Below are 16,123 nucleotides of genomic sequence, written 5' to 3' on the forward strand. Positions count from 1 at the left end.
GAAATCAAAAACGACGACGACGCTACACACACAATACGCATGCGCATGTGAAATTCAAAACGAAGACGACGCTACACACACATCGCTGATCTGCACGCATACATTTAGAACTACGCATAGGTGCATGTAAAAGACGGGTAGAACAGACGTGAAAGAGAACGACGAACGTAGTGAGACACCGACGTGTTCAAAGGAATGTATTTCACAATACACACATGTCTCAACTAGCTGATTTTGATTTGGTGCTGCAGGCATTGAAAACTGTGAAGAAAAAGAATGTGGATCTTCTGCACATGTTTGTGTATGAAAATAACGGAGATAGACATACAGTCACGGACAAAAGTCTACGTACGACCCCTTTTTTTGGGTTTTACCCAATCCTATAGATATGACAAGAAAAGTAATGATGCAGTCTTGTTTTAAATGCTACAACTAAAATTTCATTCGAATTCAACATTAAGTTCTTAAGTTATAAACAGAAAACGAAAAAACGACAGTGACAAAAGTGTACGTACGATTGCTTACTATGCACTTTTATGATATAATATTGATATAAGGAACAAAAAATAATATATTTTTGGATTACCATGGACATCAATAACTGCTTGTAAATGTCTAGGCATCAAAGCCACCCAATTATCCTGCTCCCTCTTCCTTATTTTAGCCCACTCCTCTTGTAGCCTCTATTTAAGGATAGGAGCACTACTTATTGCGTGTTTTCGACCTTTCTGCTTAAAATTTTTTCCAAAATGTGGTAGACAGAATACACTTTCAGGATGACTTATTTAATTTACCACTACGTCTTTATTTTACAACCTCTTTCTTATCCGCCGACACACAGAATGCCAGAATTAGCGATGCGCTTCCAAACTCATGTTATTTTACATCGGCTTAACAGACTAAACATCGGTATCTTATAAGTATCGGTATTAGTGTTAAACTATCGGAATAGTAGTAGGCTACAATTCGGCCATCCTGACGATACGGATCCCCTGATCCTGGTTTCTTATGAACTAGACATTATTTGTATCAGTTTGTTCAACAACTTATCCAATAACAATAGTTTAGTATACATTATTCTTTTAATTATTATCATCTTTTTTTTTCAGGGTTTTGTTTGTTTTCCTATCCAAGGTCTTATGTTTTGAGCACTCCATACACCCTTGTATGGATTTCGTGAAACTTGGAAACCTTCAACATCCTTTAGCAAGAACCTGTCATTACGCAGTATTTTAGCAATCATGTATGGGCCTTTGTTCTTTGGGATCAACTTCCTAGCAACCCCCGCAGTGCTGTCAAAATTTTTGACCATTACGTAATCTCCTTTAGCATAATCCTTTGGCTTTTTCTTTGTTTTATCATAATATGTTTCGTTGTATGCCTGTGCACGGTTTTGGTTTTCCATTGCCAGTCTTCGAATTTCCTCTAAACTTTCTACTTGGGCTGTGTCGTTAATTTCTTCTAATTTCCCTAAGCTCGTCAATAATTTGGCCTTTCTGCTCTACACCAAAGAGCATCTTACTAGGAACTTGTTTAATACTTCTGTGTACAGTGTTGTTGAGTGCATATTCTACTTGTTCGATTACATTATCCCAGTGTATACCATTTTCACGCTCAGTTAACTTTGCTATCATTGGTCCTATTGTCCTGTTAATCCGTTCCACTTGTCCATTTGCTTGCGGAGAACCTGTCGCTATTTTGAGATGTTTAATGTTTGCTTCTGTTAAAAATTGTCCGAATTCGTTAGATGTGAAACAACTGCCTCTATCAGAAACTATACATTTTGGCTTGCTATACGCCCTGAAATAATCCGATAAAGCTTTTAGAACTTCTTTTGTGCTTGTTGTTTTGGTTGGATATAATCTAACGAATTTCGTAAATCCATCTACTATAAGAAATATGTGTTTATTCGCCCTTCCTGCGGCCACTGGTCCGTAATGGTCGATATGTAATAGCTCGAATGGCTTATCGCCTTAAGGAATGCTGTGAAGGAAACCTTCCGATTTTCCTGTGTTTGGAGAGAAAGCTACACATTTTAGGCAATTCTCGATGTGATTCTTACATTTGTCTTTGATATTTTTAAACCAATAGCTCCTCGAAATAGCATCTACCATCTTATCTCTACCAATGTGACCAAGTTCATTATGATATTTGTGCAAAACGGGACCTTCCATGTCCTCAGGGACATAAAATAATAAACGATCGTCATCTGTTTTTCTGTATACAACGCCATTTCTCATTTCGAACAGTTTGTGCTGATTCTTTTCTAACTCTTCTTTGATTTGCTATATTTTTATATCTCGATTGACAAATTACAAGATTGCCCTCAAATGTACTGGTTTCTACAATGAAAATATTGCATCTGCTCAGAGCATCTACGTGTTGCATTTTTGTTCCGGATCTATGAATCAGTTCATAATCATAATTTTGAAGTTCAAGTACCCATCGGGCGATTCTAGGATTCAGTTCGACTCTGTTTAAGGTCAACGTTAAAGAATTGCAATCTGTTATTATTTTAAAACGCCTCCCTTGTAAATAGATCTGAAACCTACGCAGGGCATAGATAATAGCCAGAGTTTCTAGCTCAAAGCTGTGATACTTGGCTTCAGTCTCAGTACTTCGTTTCGAAAAATAGAACACGGGATGAAGTTTTCCATCTCCTTTCCTTTGCATTAAAACTGCACCAAAACCCATCGCGCTTGCATCGCAATGCAATTCAACCTCATCTTTGTGATTATAAATTGCTAAAACTCTACTCTATCTCTATCAGTTTTTTCTTAAGGTTTAAGAATTAAATTATTAAATCAGCAAAAATTTTGTTTACAAAGCGCTGAAATACTGCTGATGCATTCTTGATACCCCTAGGCATCCTTAAAAACTCAAATTGCCCTAATGGAGTTACGAATGATGTATATTTAACTGAATCATCGCCAACGAATACGTGAAAATATCCATTTTTTAAGTCGAGCTTTGAAAACACTTTTTTATTCACTAACTTGTCTAAAAGATCATCTATTAAAGGCAACGGATAATTGTCCTTTATCAAAACTTTGTTCAATTTTCGATAGTCTATGCATAAACGCAAATCTCCTGTTTTTTTCTTTACCAGTACAATGGGAGAAGCATATTCTGAATCACTGTTATATTATGCCTTTGTCTAAATATTCGTCTAATAATTTCTGAAGCTGCTCCTTTTCACTATAAGAAAGTCGCCTAGGTGAGCAACTGAAAGGTTTGGATTTTTCTAAACAAATTTTCATCTCGCATCTGGTAAATGGAGTATCTGGTCTCTTTGCGTTAACATATGATTCTTCAAACATCTTAATAAATTTGCACTTCGTTTCATAGCTTACATCGCACCCACAGTTGTAGTCTGAAAATTGATCATCAACTACGTTAATGTTTAGCATCTCAGTTTCAAAATCGTCTGCTAAAATTTCTGTTTTTTCATTAATAGTATCGCTCTCTACACTTTTCCCGTTATGTGTTTCCTGTTCTCTAAAATTTCTTTCAACATTTATTCCTCCTAGTAATTTTCCCATAATAGTTGACTTCTCTAATAATTTTTCCTCAGGAGATTCATTTTCTAAAAATTGTTCCTTAACAGCTTCATTTTCTAAAAATTTTTCCGTAACCGTTGTATTTTCTATAGATTTTTTTCTTAACAGTTGCATTTTCTAAAAATTGTTCCTTAACAGTTGCATTTTCTATAGATTTTTCCTTAACAGTTGCATTTTCTAAAAATTGTTCCTTAACAGTTGCATTTTCTATAGATTTTTCCTTAACAGTTGCATTTTCTAAAAATTGTTCCTTAACAGTTTTATTTTCTAACGATTTTTCCCTAACAGTTTCATTTTCTAACGATTTTTCCCTAACAGTTTCATTTTCTAACGATTTTTCCCTAACAGTTTCATTTTCTAACGATTTTTTCCTAACAGTTTCATTTTCCATAACAGTTGAATTTCCTAACAGTTTTTTCATAACAAATTCATTTTCTAATACAGTTTCGCTGGAGTCGCAATTGGCTACTACGGCAGTTGCTAGTTGCTGATCCTTTTTCCCATGTGCTTTAATCGTATTATTAATATCTCCATTAATGTTGAGGGTGTCTAGATTCATGCTCAGACCATATTGATTCATAAATCCCTTCCTAGAACTACATCGTGTCTCATTGATTCATTAGCGACGACAATCATCTCTAATTTAATCTTTTTTTTTTCTTTTAAAATGAAACAAAACGTTTTTCCAAAAACTTTAAGTTGGCTTTTGTTTAGCCCATAATACAATTGATCAACTGCTTTTAATGCTACTTCAAATGGAATTCTTGACTGCTTAATGAATGAGATCGCGCTTCCTGAATCTATGAGACATTCTGCAACAATAGGTAAATTATTGAAAGAAATGAAAAAAATTTGTAACCGTCTTACATAGTCGTTAACGTTGCTGCTGTTGTTGCTCTTCCTCAGACGGCATTCTCCCACAAAATTGCCCTTTTCTCCACAAGCGAAACACGATCCAGGTGCCCTTGCTGGCTTGCGGCAGTCCTTGGCGAAATGGCCCTTAGAATTGCAGTTCCTGCAGCGCAGGTTGTTGACGTCCGCCGCCGCCGACATTGACTTCTTCGGTACGTAGACTCCGGCTTGTTGCGGAAGGCGTACATTGGCGAATGCTAGCAGCATTTGCTCCGGATTGGCGAACCTTTGGATGCGGGCTTGATCACGCAAGCTCGCCGACGGGATTCCCTCGATGAGTTGCTCCAGCAGTTCCTCCATGTCCATGTTGATGGTTTGGGACATCATTACCTTCTCTTCGAAATACATTGTAAAACGCTCGTTCCTTTGCCATTTACGTTGCTCAAACTTTCGACGCAGCTCTGATTTGGACGCTGCTTCTCCAAATGCAACGATTAGTTGCTCGCACAGCCTGTCGAAAGACTCCAGCATTCGAGTTGGGTTGGCGTGTAGCCAACGCTGTGCATTGCCTTTTAATTTGGTAACGAGCAACTTTCGTAGGCAGTCATCATTTAGATGGTAGATTTGTCCTATGTTTTTAATGTGATCCACCCAGTTGCGTGCGCAAATATTCCCTTCGAAGTCGATGGCAGCTTCCTTGGCATAAGAGAGTGATGCCGCTGATCCAGCCCTGGTAAATGGTCTCTCTCCCTGGTTGTCGTCGGCGTTGCCACATAGTCCGTTTCTGATGGTGATGGCGCGCCTCTTCTTGCTGTTGTGTGTGTGTGGCGATGCGTGTCTCTTCTTGCTGATGTAGGTCTGTGGCGACGCTTGTCTCTTCTAGCTGTTGCATTTGTATTTGTTGAATGGCGTTGAGCTCCTCGATTTGTTGTTGCTGTAAGGCGCCACGCTCTTCTGCTCGGTGCAACGCATTTTGCTGCGCAATAAGTGCTGCCCGCAGCTGCGTGATGATTCCAAGAAGTTCGTCATGCTCTGGAACATTCTCGGAAGCGCCTTCCTGCGACGTCGCTCGCCCTGGATTTTCAGGATCGGTGTTGACCAACTGGAGTACAGTGCCGGCGGCGCCAGGCTCATCTTCTCCGAAATTCTGGCCGGTTTCTTCGTCTGGTTCTTGGCCTCGAATTTCAAGCGGTATTTACCCAAGACGGGCCATCAACTCGGCCTTTGCACCTTGGGTTGCCAAACCTAACGCTGAAAGCCATCTTTTTAGCTGGATGACCGAAAATGCGTTTAAATTAGCTTCATTCATGGCGTAGATTTGACCACTTCTGAATTTGTGGTAGACAGAATACACTTTCAGGATGACTTATTTAATTTACCACTACGTCTTTATTTTACAACCTCTTTCTTATCCGCCGACACACAGAATGCCAGAATTAGCGATGCGCTCTCAGACTCATGTTATTTTACATCGGCTTAAGGGGTTATATACAGTTGTGATAGTCCAAAAAATCGATTTTTTTTTTATTGCATATTCTTAAAGTATATACTATTGAGAATACTCTCACAAAAATGCATAACGATCGGAGCATTAGAACCGAAGTTGTAGCTATTTATAGCACACGACCTGCACGTCGGCCGGAACAAACTTGAAACTTTAAACGCGATTATCTCAGAATCGTTTTTTTTTCGAAGTTACCTTTCCCGTGGACACGATTACTAAAAAACTATTAATCCGATCGACACCAAATTTTGACCACTTATTTATTATCTCAAAAACTAGTCCGTGAACGAAGGATTTTCAATTTTTTTGAAAACTTCCTTTTTTAGAGCATAAAAACCGAAAATTTTACCCTTTAAAAAGAACATTTTTTGTTAAAATCGTCGCCATTTTTTTTTAAATCAAAATTTTTACAAATCCTTCGTTCACGGACTAGACAATTCAATATACTAACGAACTTTTTTTGAATTTTTGATTTCTGATGAACCGTTCTCGGGATATGATGTCCACCGCAAGTCACTATCGGAAAAAGAGGGTATTTGAATTCGGCCATAACTTTTTTATTAGTTAATATTTTTTTATAAAAAAAATTTTAATAATTACCCAGAAAGATGTACTAAACAACGCCGGTAAAACATTTTTAATAAATATTCTTTATGGTGTCAAAAAAAAATCGACAAAACTTCATATTTTTGCTCGGTACAACTGTATATAACCCCTTAACAGACTAAACATCGGTATCTTATAAGTATCGGTATTAGTGTTAAACTATCGGTATAGCCTACTACAAATATAATATATAATATTTAAGTCCTAAGTCCTAAACTAAAAAATAATTGCCGGGGACCATAATACACCAGCGAATCCCTCACGATCTGCGCCGTACGCTCGTCCTGTTTGAAGATCTAGCTCGTAACGGGGCATAATTTGTCCAGATATGATGTCCAACAATGATCGAATATGGTGTTTTCCTACAAACGATCTATATTACACTCGATGAAGGCCTAAATTCCTATTCCCGAGGCGTTAACTACGCCCCATACCATGAAACTCCCACCAAGCATCTAATTCCTATGGAAAAACACGGTGCACCGCGATGGTAGGAAGTTCCATGGTGTCGGTAGCAGCTACAGCCCCGGAAGTTGAAAATTTGGCCCTTGTCGTTTGTAGGAAAACACTATATTCGATCATTGTTGGACATCATATCTGGACAAATAATGCCCCGTTACGAGCTAGATTTTCAAACAGGACGAGCGTACGGCGCAGATCGTGAGGGATTGCTTTGCATGCAAAAAATGAAATATAAAAATGCACTTAAAAATACCATAAAATACCAAAATGTTAGTTTTCTGGCCGATATATAAGTTATGCATGTATGTACATACATATTCATACATACATACATACATACATACATACGTACATCCAAACCGCGAAATGGTGTCATTTTTTCTGTGGCGGACTTATGACGCTTCAAAGCGCCATAAGTTCGCCACAAATAATTTTAAAGAAACATAATTTCGCTCGGTTTTATGACGCTTTTAGGCGACATAAGATCGCGGCTGGCGAAATAATTTCGTTTTTCCTGCGCGAACTTATGGCGTCCTCAAGCGTCATTAGATCTCGCGAAATTATGTCGTTTTAAAACGGCGAAATTATGGCGGCGGACTTATGTCGTTACCCCGTTACGAAGTCTCCGCTAACTAATGATGGGTTCCAGCGACTGTTGGTAAACAGCCAATTAAAAATCCTTTTTAGTCTTCCGACCATAGGCAGTGGGTCAGGCACGGCCTTTAAAGACCTTCAATGAACCATTCAAGGGTGTTTAGCCCTTGAACATTCGCAAGTCTCAACAGAAAATTGGGATTGCCGCTTAATTTTGCTCTGTTCCTCCAAATTGCCAAAGGTCACTCTCTTATGGGGGCAGTTTTTGAGCAACAAGAAGTAGCTGAAGGACCAGGAGCTGCACCACGGCCGGCGCAAGGTGCCTGCCCTGAAGCTGGAGCTGAACAACCCCATTAAGCGTTTCTACCGCGCCCCGCTGAACAAGGTCTGCAACATATTGACACCTGTTCTGGGCTTCCAGCGTGCGTGCACAGTACGCTTCTGGACCGGAAAAGCACTCCTGGCTCTCACCGGAATCTACGCCGGTGCCTACTATTTCAAGTACAATCAGAAAGATTTGACCCGCAAGGGTGGCTGGCGTGTAATTTTCTGCTGCAAGGGGTGCGTACCCGGAGATGAGGAATATCCCAAGGTCTCCGATCGTTCGGCTCCCTCCGATTACGCGGCCCGTGGATTCAAGCAGTCGCCTTATAGGCTGCAAATCGTTGTACACCTGGCTTAGTGATTTTTCTTAAGTAAATTTATTATATCAAAACAAAAATCACAATAAATATGGAAACGAAAAAAAAAATATATATATACTTTTGAGACATAAGTCGAACAACGTGCACGTTTTTGTGATCTATTCTCCATAGTGCCTCATCCAGTTCGCTTTCTCCAGATGACTCAACCGCAAAAAGCATTATCTATCAAGCAGAAGTGTTGCCTTAATTGTTTCGCAAGAGGACATAAACTTTGGGATTGAGCAGGCATAGCTGTTTTACATGCAAGGTACGGCATAATACGTTGCTGCGTAAAGGCAATCCTTCTAACTCTATTAACGCAGCTCAGGCTCACACTCCTGAACAGCCCATCTCGAACACTACGGTTCATTTCGCATCATTGGTCCTATTGTCCTGTTAATCCGTTCCACTTGTCCATTTGCTTGCGGAGAACCTGTCGCTATTTTGAGATGTTTAATGTTTGCTTCTGTTAAAAATTGTCCGAATTCGTTAGATGTGAAACAACTGCCTCTATCAGAAACTATACATTTTGGCTTGCTATACGCCCTGAAATAATCCGATAAAGCTTTTAGAACTTCTTTTGTGCTTGTTGTTTTGGTTGGATATAATCTAACGAATTTCGTAAATCCATCTGTTCAGGTCAGGAGCTTATGTTCCCGCCCCCCGCGACTCCGAAGCGCTCCCGCTTCTTCAAAGCTCCTCAGCTCGCTCTCTCGCTCCCGCTCTTCTAGCGGATGCTTCGGCTCTGGCCGATCGTCGCATCGCTGAGCGGCCGCTCCCGCTCTCCTAGCTAGTTTGATCTCCCACTCCAGCTTGTACATTAATTCCTAATTAGAACTTGAATAAAGCGGAACATACGATTCTATATTATATTGAAAATTACCACGCCCCCCCGGCCTACTATTTCATTTCGTTGGTGGTGATTTTCTCTTGCGCGTTTTCGCGATTTCTTTGGTGTTTCCGACTGCGGCGCGGGAGTGACTTATCTAAATAATTCCTGCTGATCTGGAAAGTGAAGGAAATTGAATTTCCCCCCCTCGAGCCGAACATTTGGTCCTCCAGAGCCGGATTTGTGGATTTTTGGATTTCCGGATTTTATTGGATTTTTGGATTTTTGGATTCCGGATTTTTTTCCTTCCACACCAGCAGTTCTCGGCGTTTTATATTTTCCAAGATAAGTACGAATTATTCCGTCGCCCCCTCACTGCCGGTCTTCAGCAGTAGTCCGAACAATTAATTTCGGTCACTCTGCTGCAAGATTAATTTCCGTGTCGACTCCAAGAGCGAGTTTTCCTGACAACGGCAGTTGAGGAATTTTCCATTTCGTTTTTCCATTTCCTACATTTTGCAATTTTCAATCCGTCTCCGTTTTGATCGTCGCCATATTCTTTTTCGTCCGCTTTCCTCTACATATTGGCATATATCCGTACATCAATGTACAAAACGGTTCCGACAGAAAATTAAAATTCATACATACATATGTCCGTACATCTGTCTACATAAAGACATTGAGTTTATTTTACACAATATAAAAAGACAAAATTATTAAGATTCCGATAATAAAAAATTACAAATAATAAAGAATACAGTCCGCTGCTAATATATACACATATATTATTATATTATTCCATATTATATTTTCTCCAGGTCAAATATATATGATTCCATATTATATTTTTCTACATTCCACATACGTTTACATACAAAATTTTAAACAACATTTTAATACAACATTTAAAACCAAGAAAATAAACCATAATAAATAAAGAATAAAATATTAAAACAAAATTTTATAAGCCAGTGTCCGTCTTTTTTCTGAATTTTATTGGTGCGCTATATACATACATACATACATAATCAAGAGCTTTTACATTGCCGGCAGCGCATCCCAACGAACATTAAGTTGAGAAGAAAAGTGTCAGGTGTTCCAATCCCACCATTCCGATTTAATTATTTTTTCTTTACAATTAATATATTTTTTTTAATTAATTAATAATTAATCAATCACTTAATCACAATTACTTTTAAAGTTTTGCACTCGATTAAATATCCGCAATCGCATAATAATAATAATCTACATCCTTCCTGCATTTATTTTAAATACGAAAATAATAAAAAACTCTGCATTTCCATTCCGCAATTATTTATAAATACAAATAAATTTAAATTCTCGTCGCATGTGCTCCAATTAATATTGGTTCCACTACATATATTTTCGATTCTCGTCGCTTCTACTTCAAGTAAATTTTTTCCACTGTATTTACTTGCAATTCTGAGATTGTATATTTCCACCATCTACCATCCGAATTCTACGGCATATTCTTGCAATCCATATTTGTTTCGATTTTACCGTCTCACATTGCTACTCCTTCGATTTAGTTGACGGTACTGGGAGCAAATAATTCTACCATTCGAATTCTATTGATTAATTCTGAGATCCATCCTATTTTGGGAATTCTGCTCAATCCAGCAGCTTCATTTACCTAGTTAGTCGGTCACTCCTATCAAGTCTCAAACCAATCCAAAATGTCGGAAGGACAAGAACCAATTCCGCAAGACGCGAGTCAGAAGAGGGAGAGATCCAGAGCCAACGGCCCTCTAGATGTTGCTATGCTTGAGTTTATAGCAACTAGCAACCGTCTCATCCAATTTGAAAGCCAGATCTTTGCGGCATCCACTTCCAAGCCCAATTCATTCACATTAAAGATCCGTCTAGATCAGATCCAGTCCTTATGGGAAAAGGTTGAACGGGAGTATGAGACCGTTTCCAGAGCAGCTCTTCACGAGGGAAGTAGCGGAAATCTTCCGCTACTTCAAAATAAATACGACCACTATTATGCGGTGTACGAAAGATGTGCTTCCAAGCTGAACGAAGACATCGACCGTGTGTCCGCCTCCACTTCACAGGCAAGAACAGCTCCAGAGACATTCTCGAGGGGTTGCAGTCTTCCGCCATGCGACACAGAAATCTTTGACGGAGATTATCTGCTCTGGCCCACTTTTCGTGACCTGTTTACGGCCATTTATGTAAATAATTCAAGGTTAACTCCAGTGGAAAAGCTTTTCCACTTAAACGCAAAAACTAGCGGCGAAGCTCACGCCATTGTTTCGAAATCTCCACTGACCAATGATGGCTTCCAATCCGCGTGGTCAGCGCTTCACGATCGTTTCGAAAATAAACGCGCGTTAGTAAACAATCAACTTAAGAAATTATTTAACATGGCGTCCATTGAACGCGAATCCTCGGCAGCCTTGAAGGAGCTGCAAAATACAATCCAAAATTGTCTAACATCGCTGAGAATTTCCGGCCTTTCTACTGAGAATTGGGATTGCCTCCTTGTTTATTTGTGCTCCACAAAACTTCCAAAGCTGACGCTTTCATTATGGGAGCAATCCATCGAACAAAAAACCGAAATTCCTACGTGGCCGGAACTTGATTCATTCCTAACAGAGCGCTATAGAACTCTGGAAGCCATAGATTCTCTCCAGCCTACTGTGACACGCTTTCGTTCATCTAAACCGACAATTTCCAACCCATCGCCACGAGTACTACAATCCTTTAGTACGAGGATTCTTCATACGTCCAAAAGATGCGATTTGTGTTCTGCAGAGAACCATCCAGTGCGTTTGTGTCCACGCTTCCTTCAGATGACGATAGTCGATCGATCATCTTATATTCAGAAAAAGCAGTTGTGCTTAAATTGCTTTGCAAGCGGTCATCCACTCCGTAATTGCACAAGCGCCCACAATTGTCTTACTTGTCACGGTCGGCATCACACTTTGTTGCATCCAAGCGACTCATCTTCCAGTGTTCCGATTCCTCGTGATGACACCCGACAAATATCTCCACCTATCCAACGGATTTCGTCGTTCTCTACACGAGTGACCAATGCGGCCGACTCCTTCAACTACTGGGTTCCATACAACGACAACAAAAGCAGACGTTCCCGAGGTATTTCATCCTACCAATGCCGAGTCTGTCAAGGGAACCATCCTCTTCGGAAGTGCCACCGTTTTCTTCGGCTTGATGCGAAGAAACGGCTCCAGGCAGTCATCGACAGGAAATACTGCGTCAACTGCTTGGCCCACCACCATTCTGGAGGATCTTGCCGTAGTAACGACCGATGCCAGTCGTGTGGACAGGATCATCACACACTTCTACATGCCGACGACCGCTCAGCGACTCCAACACTTTCTCGAGCGAAGGACTTCTGATATTTTGCTGCGTATCCTCGCAAGGGGGGGAGAATGTTCAGGTCAGGAGCTTATGTTCCCGCCCCCCGCGACTCCGAAGCGCTCCCGCTTCTTCAAAGCTCCTCAGCTCGCTCTCTCGCTCCCGCTCTTCTAGCGGATGCTTCGGCTCTGGCCGATCGTCGCATCGCTGAGCGGCCGCTCCCGCTCTCCTAGCTAGTTTGATCTCCCACTCCAGCTTGTACATTAATTCCTAATTAGAACTTGAATAAAGCGGAACATACGATTCTATATTATATTGAAAATTACCACGCCCCCCCGGCCTACTATTTCATTTCGTTGGTGGTGATTTTCTCTTGCGCGTTTTCGCGATTTCTTTGGTGTTTCCGACTGCGGCGCGGGAGTGACTTATCTAAATAATTCCTGCTGATCTGGAAAGTGAAGGAAATTGAATTTCCCCCCCTCGAGCCGAACACCATCTACTATAAGAAATATGTGTTTATTCGCCCTTCCTGCGGCCACTGGTCCGTAATGGTCGATATGTAATAGCTCGAATGGCTTATCGCCTTAAGGAATGCTGTGAAGGAAACCTTCCGATTTTCCTGTGTTTGGAGAGAAAGCTACACATTTTAGGCAATTCTCGATGTGATTCTTACATTTGTCTTTGATATTTTTAAACCAATAGCTCCTCGAAATAGCATCTACCATCTTATCTCTACCAATGTGACCAAGTTCATTATGATATTTGTGCAAAACGGGACCTTCCATGTCCTCAGGGACATAAAATAATAAACGATCGTCATCTGTTTTTCTGTATACAACGCCATTTCTCATTTCGAACAGTTTGTGCTGATTCTTTTCTAACTCTTCTTTGATTTGCTATATTTTTATATCTCGATTGACAAATTACAAGATTGCCCTCAAATGTACTGGTTTCTACAATGAAAATATTGCATCTGCTCAGAGCATCTACGTGTTGCATTTTTGTTCCGGATCTATGAATCAGTTCATAATCATAATTTTGAAGTTCAAGTACCCATCGGGCGATTCTAGGATTCAGTTCGACTCTGTTTAAGGTCAACGTTAAAGAATTGCAATCTGTTATTATTTTAAAACGCCTCCCTTGTAAATAGATCTGAAACCTACGCAGGGCATAGATAATAGCCAGAGTTTCTAGCTCAAAGCTGTGATACTTGGCTTCAGTCTCAGTACTTCGTTTCGAAAAATAGAACACGGGATGAAGTTTTCCATCTCCTTTCCTTTGCATTAAAACTGCACCAAAACCCATCGCGCTTGCATCGCAATGCAATTCAACCTCATCTTTGTGATTATAAATTGCTAAAACTCTACTCTATCTCTATCAGTTTTTTCTTAAGGTTTAAGAATTAAATTATTAAATCAGCAAAAATTTTGTTTACAAAGCGCTGAAATACTGCTGATGCATTCTTGATACCCCTAGGCATCCTTAAAAACTCAAATTGCCCTAATGGAGTTACGAATGATGTATATTTAACTGAATCATCGCCAACGAATACGTGAAAATATCCATTTTTTAAGTCGAGCTTTGAAAACACTTTTTTATTCACTAACTTGTCTAAAAGATCATCTATTAAAGGCAACGGATAATTGTCCTTTATCAAAACTTTGTTCAATTTTCGATAGTCTATGCATAAACGCAAATCTCCTGTTTTTTTCTTTACCAGTACAATGGGAGAAGCATATTCTGAATCACTGTTATATTATGCCTTTGTCTAAATATTCGTCTAATAATTTCTGAAGCTGCTCCTTTTCACTATAAGAAAGTCGCCTAGGTGAGCAACTGAAAGGTTTGGATTTTTCTAAACAAATTTTCATCTCGCATCTGGTAAATGGAGTATCTGGTCTCTTTGCGTTAACATATGATTCTTCAAACATCTTAATAAATTTGCACTTCGTTTCATAGCTTACATCGCACCCACAGTTGTAGTCTGAAAATTGATCATCAACTACGTTAATGTTTAGCATCTCAGTTTCAAAATCGTCTGCTAAAATTTCTGTTTTTTCATTAATAGTATCGCTCTCTACACTTTTCCCGTTATGTGTTTCCTGTTCTCTAAAATTTCTTTCAACATTTATTCCTCCTAGTAATTTTCCCATAATAGTTGACTTCTCTAATAATTTTTCCTCAGGAGATTCATTTTCTAAAAATTGTTCCTTAACAGCTTCATTTTCTAAAAATTTTTCCGTAACCGTTGTATTTTCTATAGATTTTTCCTTAACAGTTGCATTTTCTAAAAATTGTTCCTTAACAGTTGCATTTTCTATAGATTTTTCCTTAACAGTTGCATTTTCTAAAAATTGTTCCTTAACAGTTGCATTTTCTATAGATTTTTCCTTAACAGTTGCATTTTCTAAAAATTGTTCCTTAACAGTTTTATTTTCTAACGATTTTTCCCTAACAGTTTCATTTTCTAACGATTTTTCCCTAACAGTTTCATTTTCTAACGATTTTTCCCTAACAGTTTCATTTTCTAACGATTTTTTCCTAACAGTTTCATTTTCCATAACAGTTGAATTTCCTAACAGTTTTTTCATAACAAATTCATTTTCTAATACAGTTTCGCTGGAGTCGCAATTGGCTACTACGGCAGTTGCTAGTTGCTGATCCTTTTTCCCATGTGCTTTAATCGTATTATTAATATCTCCATTAATGTTGAGGGTGTCTAGATTCATGCTCAGACCATATTGATTCATAAATCCCTTCCTAGAACTACATCGTGTCTCATTGATTCATTAGCGACGACAATCATCTCTAATTTAATCTTTTTTTTTTCTTTTAAAATGAAACAAAACGTTTTTCCAAAAACTTTAAGTTGGCTTTTGTTTAGCCCATAATACAATTGATCAACTGCTTTTAATGCTACTTCAAATGGAATTCTTGACTGCTTAATGAATGAGATCGCGCTTCCTGAATCTATGAGACATTCTGCAACAATAGGTAAATTATTGAAAGAAATGAAAAAAATTTGTAACCGTCTTACATAGTCGTTAACGTTGCTGCTGTTGTTGCTCTTCCTCAGACGGCATTCTCCCACAAAATTGCCCTTTTCTCCACAAGCGAAACACGATCCAGGTGCCCTTGCTGGCTTGCGGCAGTCCTTGGCGAAATGGCCCTTAGAATTGCAGTTCCTGCAGCGCAGGTTGTTGACGTCCGCCGCCGCCGACATTGACTTCTTCGGTACGTAGACTCCGGCTTGTTGCGGAAGGCGTACATTGGCGAATGCTAGCAGCATTTGCTCCGGATTGGCGAACCTTTGGATGCGGGCTTGATCACGCAAGCTCGCCGACGGGATTCCCTCGATGAGTTGCTCCAGCAGTTCCTCCATGTCCATGTTGATGGTTTGGGACATCATTACCTTCTCTTCGAAATACATTGTAAAACGCTCGTTCCTTTGCCATTTACGTTGCTCAAACTTTCGACGCAGCTCTGATTTGGACGCTGCTTCTCCAAATGCAACGATTAGTTGCTCGCACAGCCTGTCGAAAGACTCCAGCATTCGAGTTGGGTTGGCGTGTAGCCAACGCTGTGCATTGCCTTTTAATTTGGTAACGAGCAACTTTCGTAGGCAGTCATCATTTAGATGGTAGATTTGTCCTATGTTTTTAATGTGATCCACCCAGTTGCGTGCGCA

At 39.6% G+C, this 16,123-nt stretch overlaps 2 protein-coding genes across 2 annotated transcripts in view; one reads left to right on the top strand and one right to left on the bottom strand.

Annotated features, from left to right (window-relative positions):
- Snap25 (Synaptosomal-associated protein 25kDa) overlaps positions 1-16,123 on the bottom strand; it is a 351,700-nt gene that overhangs the window by 86,678 nt on the left and 248,899 nt on the right. The window lies entirely within an intron of this gene.
- LOC121502704 (uncharacterized) lies at positions 7,010-8,260 on the top strand. Its single transcript, XM_041776408.1, has 2 exons — positions 7,010-7,075; positions 7,862-8,260. The coding sequence occupies exons 1-2, from the start codon at positions 7,010-7,012 to the stop codon at positions 8,258-8,260; spliced, it is 465 nt and encodes a 154-aa protein (XP_041632342.1).

This window comes from Drosophila kikkawai, chromosome 3L (assembly GCF_030179895.1).
Source record: "Drosophila kikkawai strain 14028-0561.14 chromosome 3L, DkikHiC1v2, whole genome shotgun sequence".
Lineage (NCBI taxonomy): Eukaryota > Metazoa > Arthropoda > Insecta > Diptera > Drosophilidae > Drosophila > Drosophila kikkawai.

Excerpts from the sequence above, each read along its gene's own strand:
- LOC121502704 (XM_041776408.1), top strand. The coding sequence starts at position 7,010 with ATGGTAGGAAGTTCCATGGTGTCGGTAGCAGCTACAGCCCCGGAAGTT. Across the intron at positions 7,076-7,861 it reads TTGAAAATTTGGCCCTTGTC|CTGAAGGACCAGGAGCTGCA; the intron begins GTTTGTAGGAAA and ends AACAAGAAGTAG.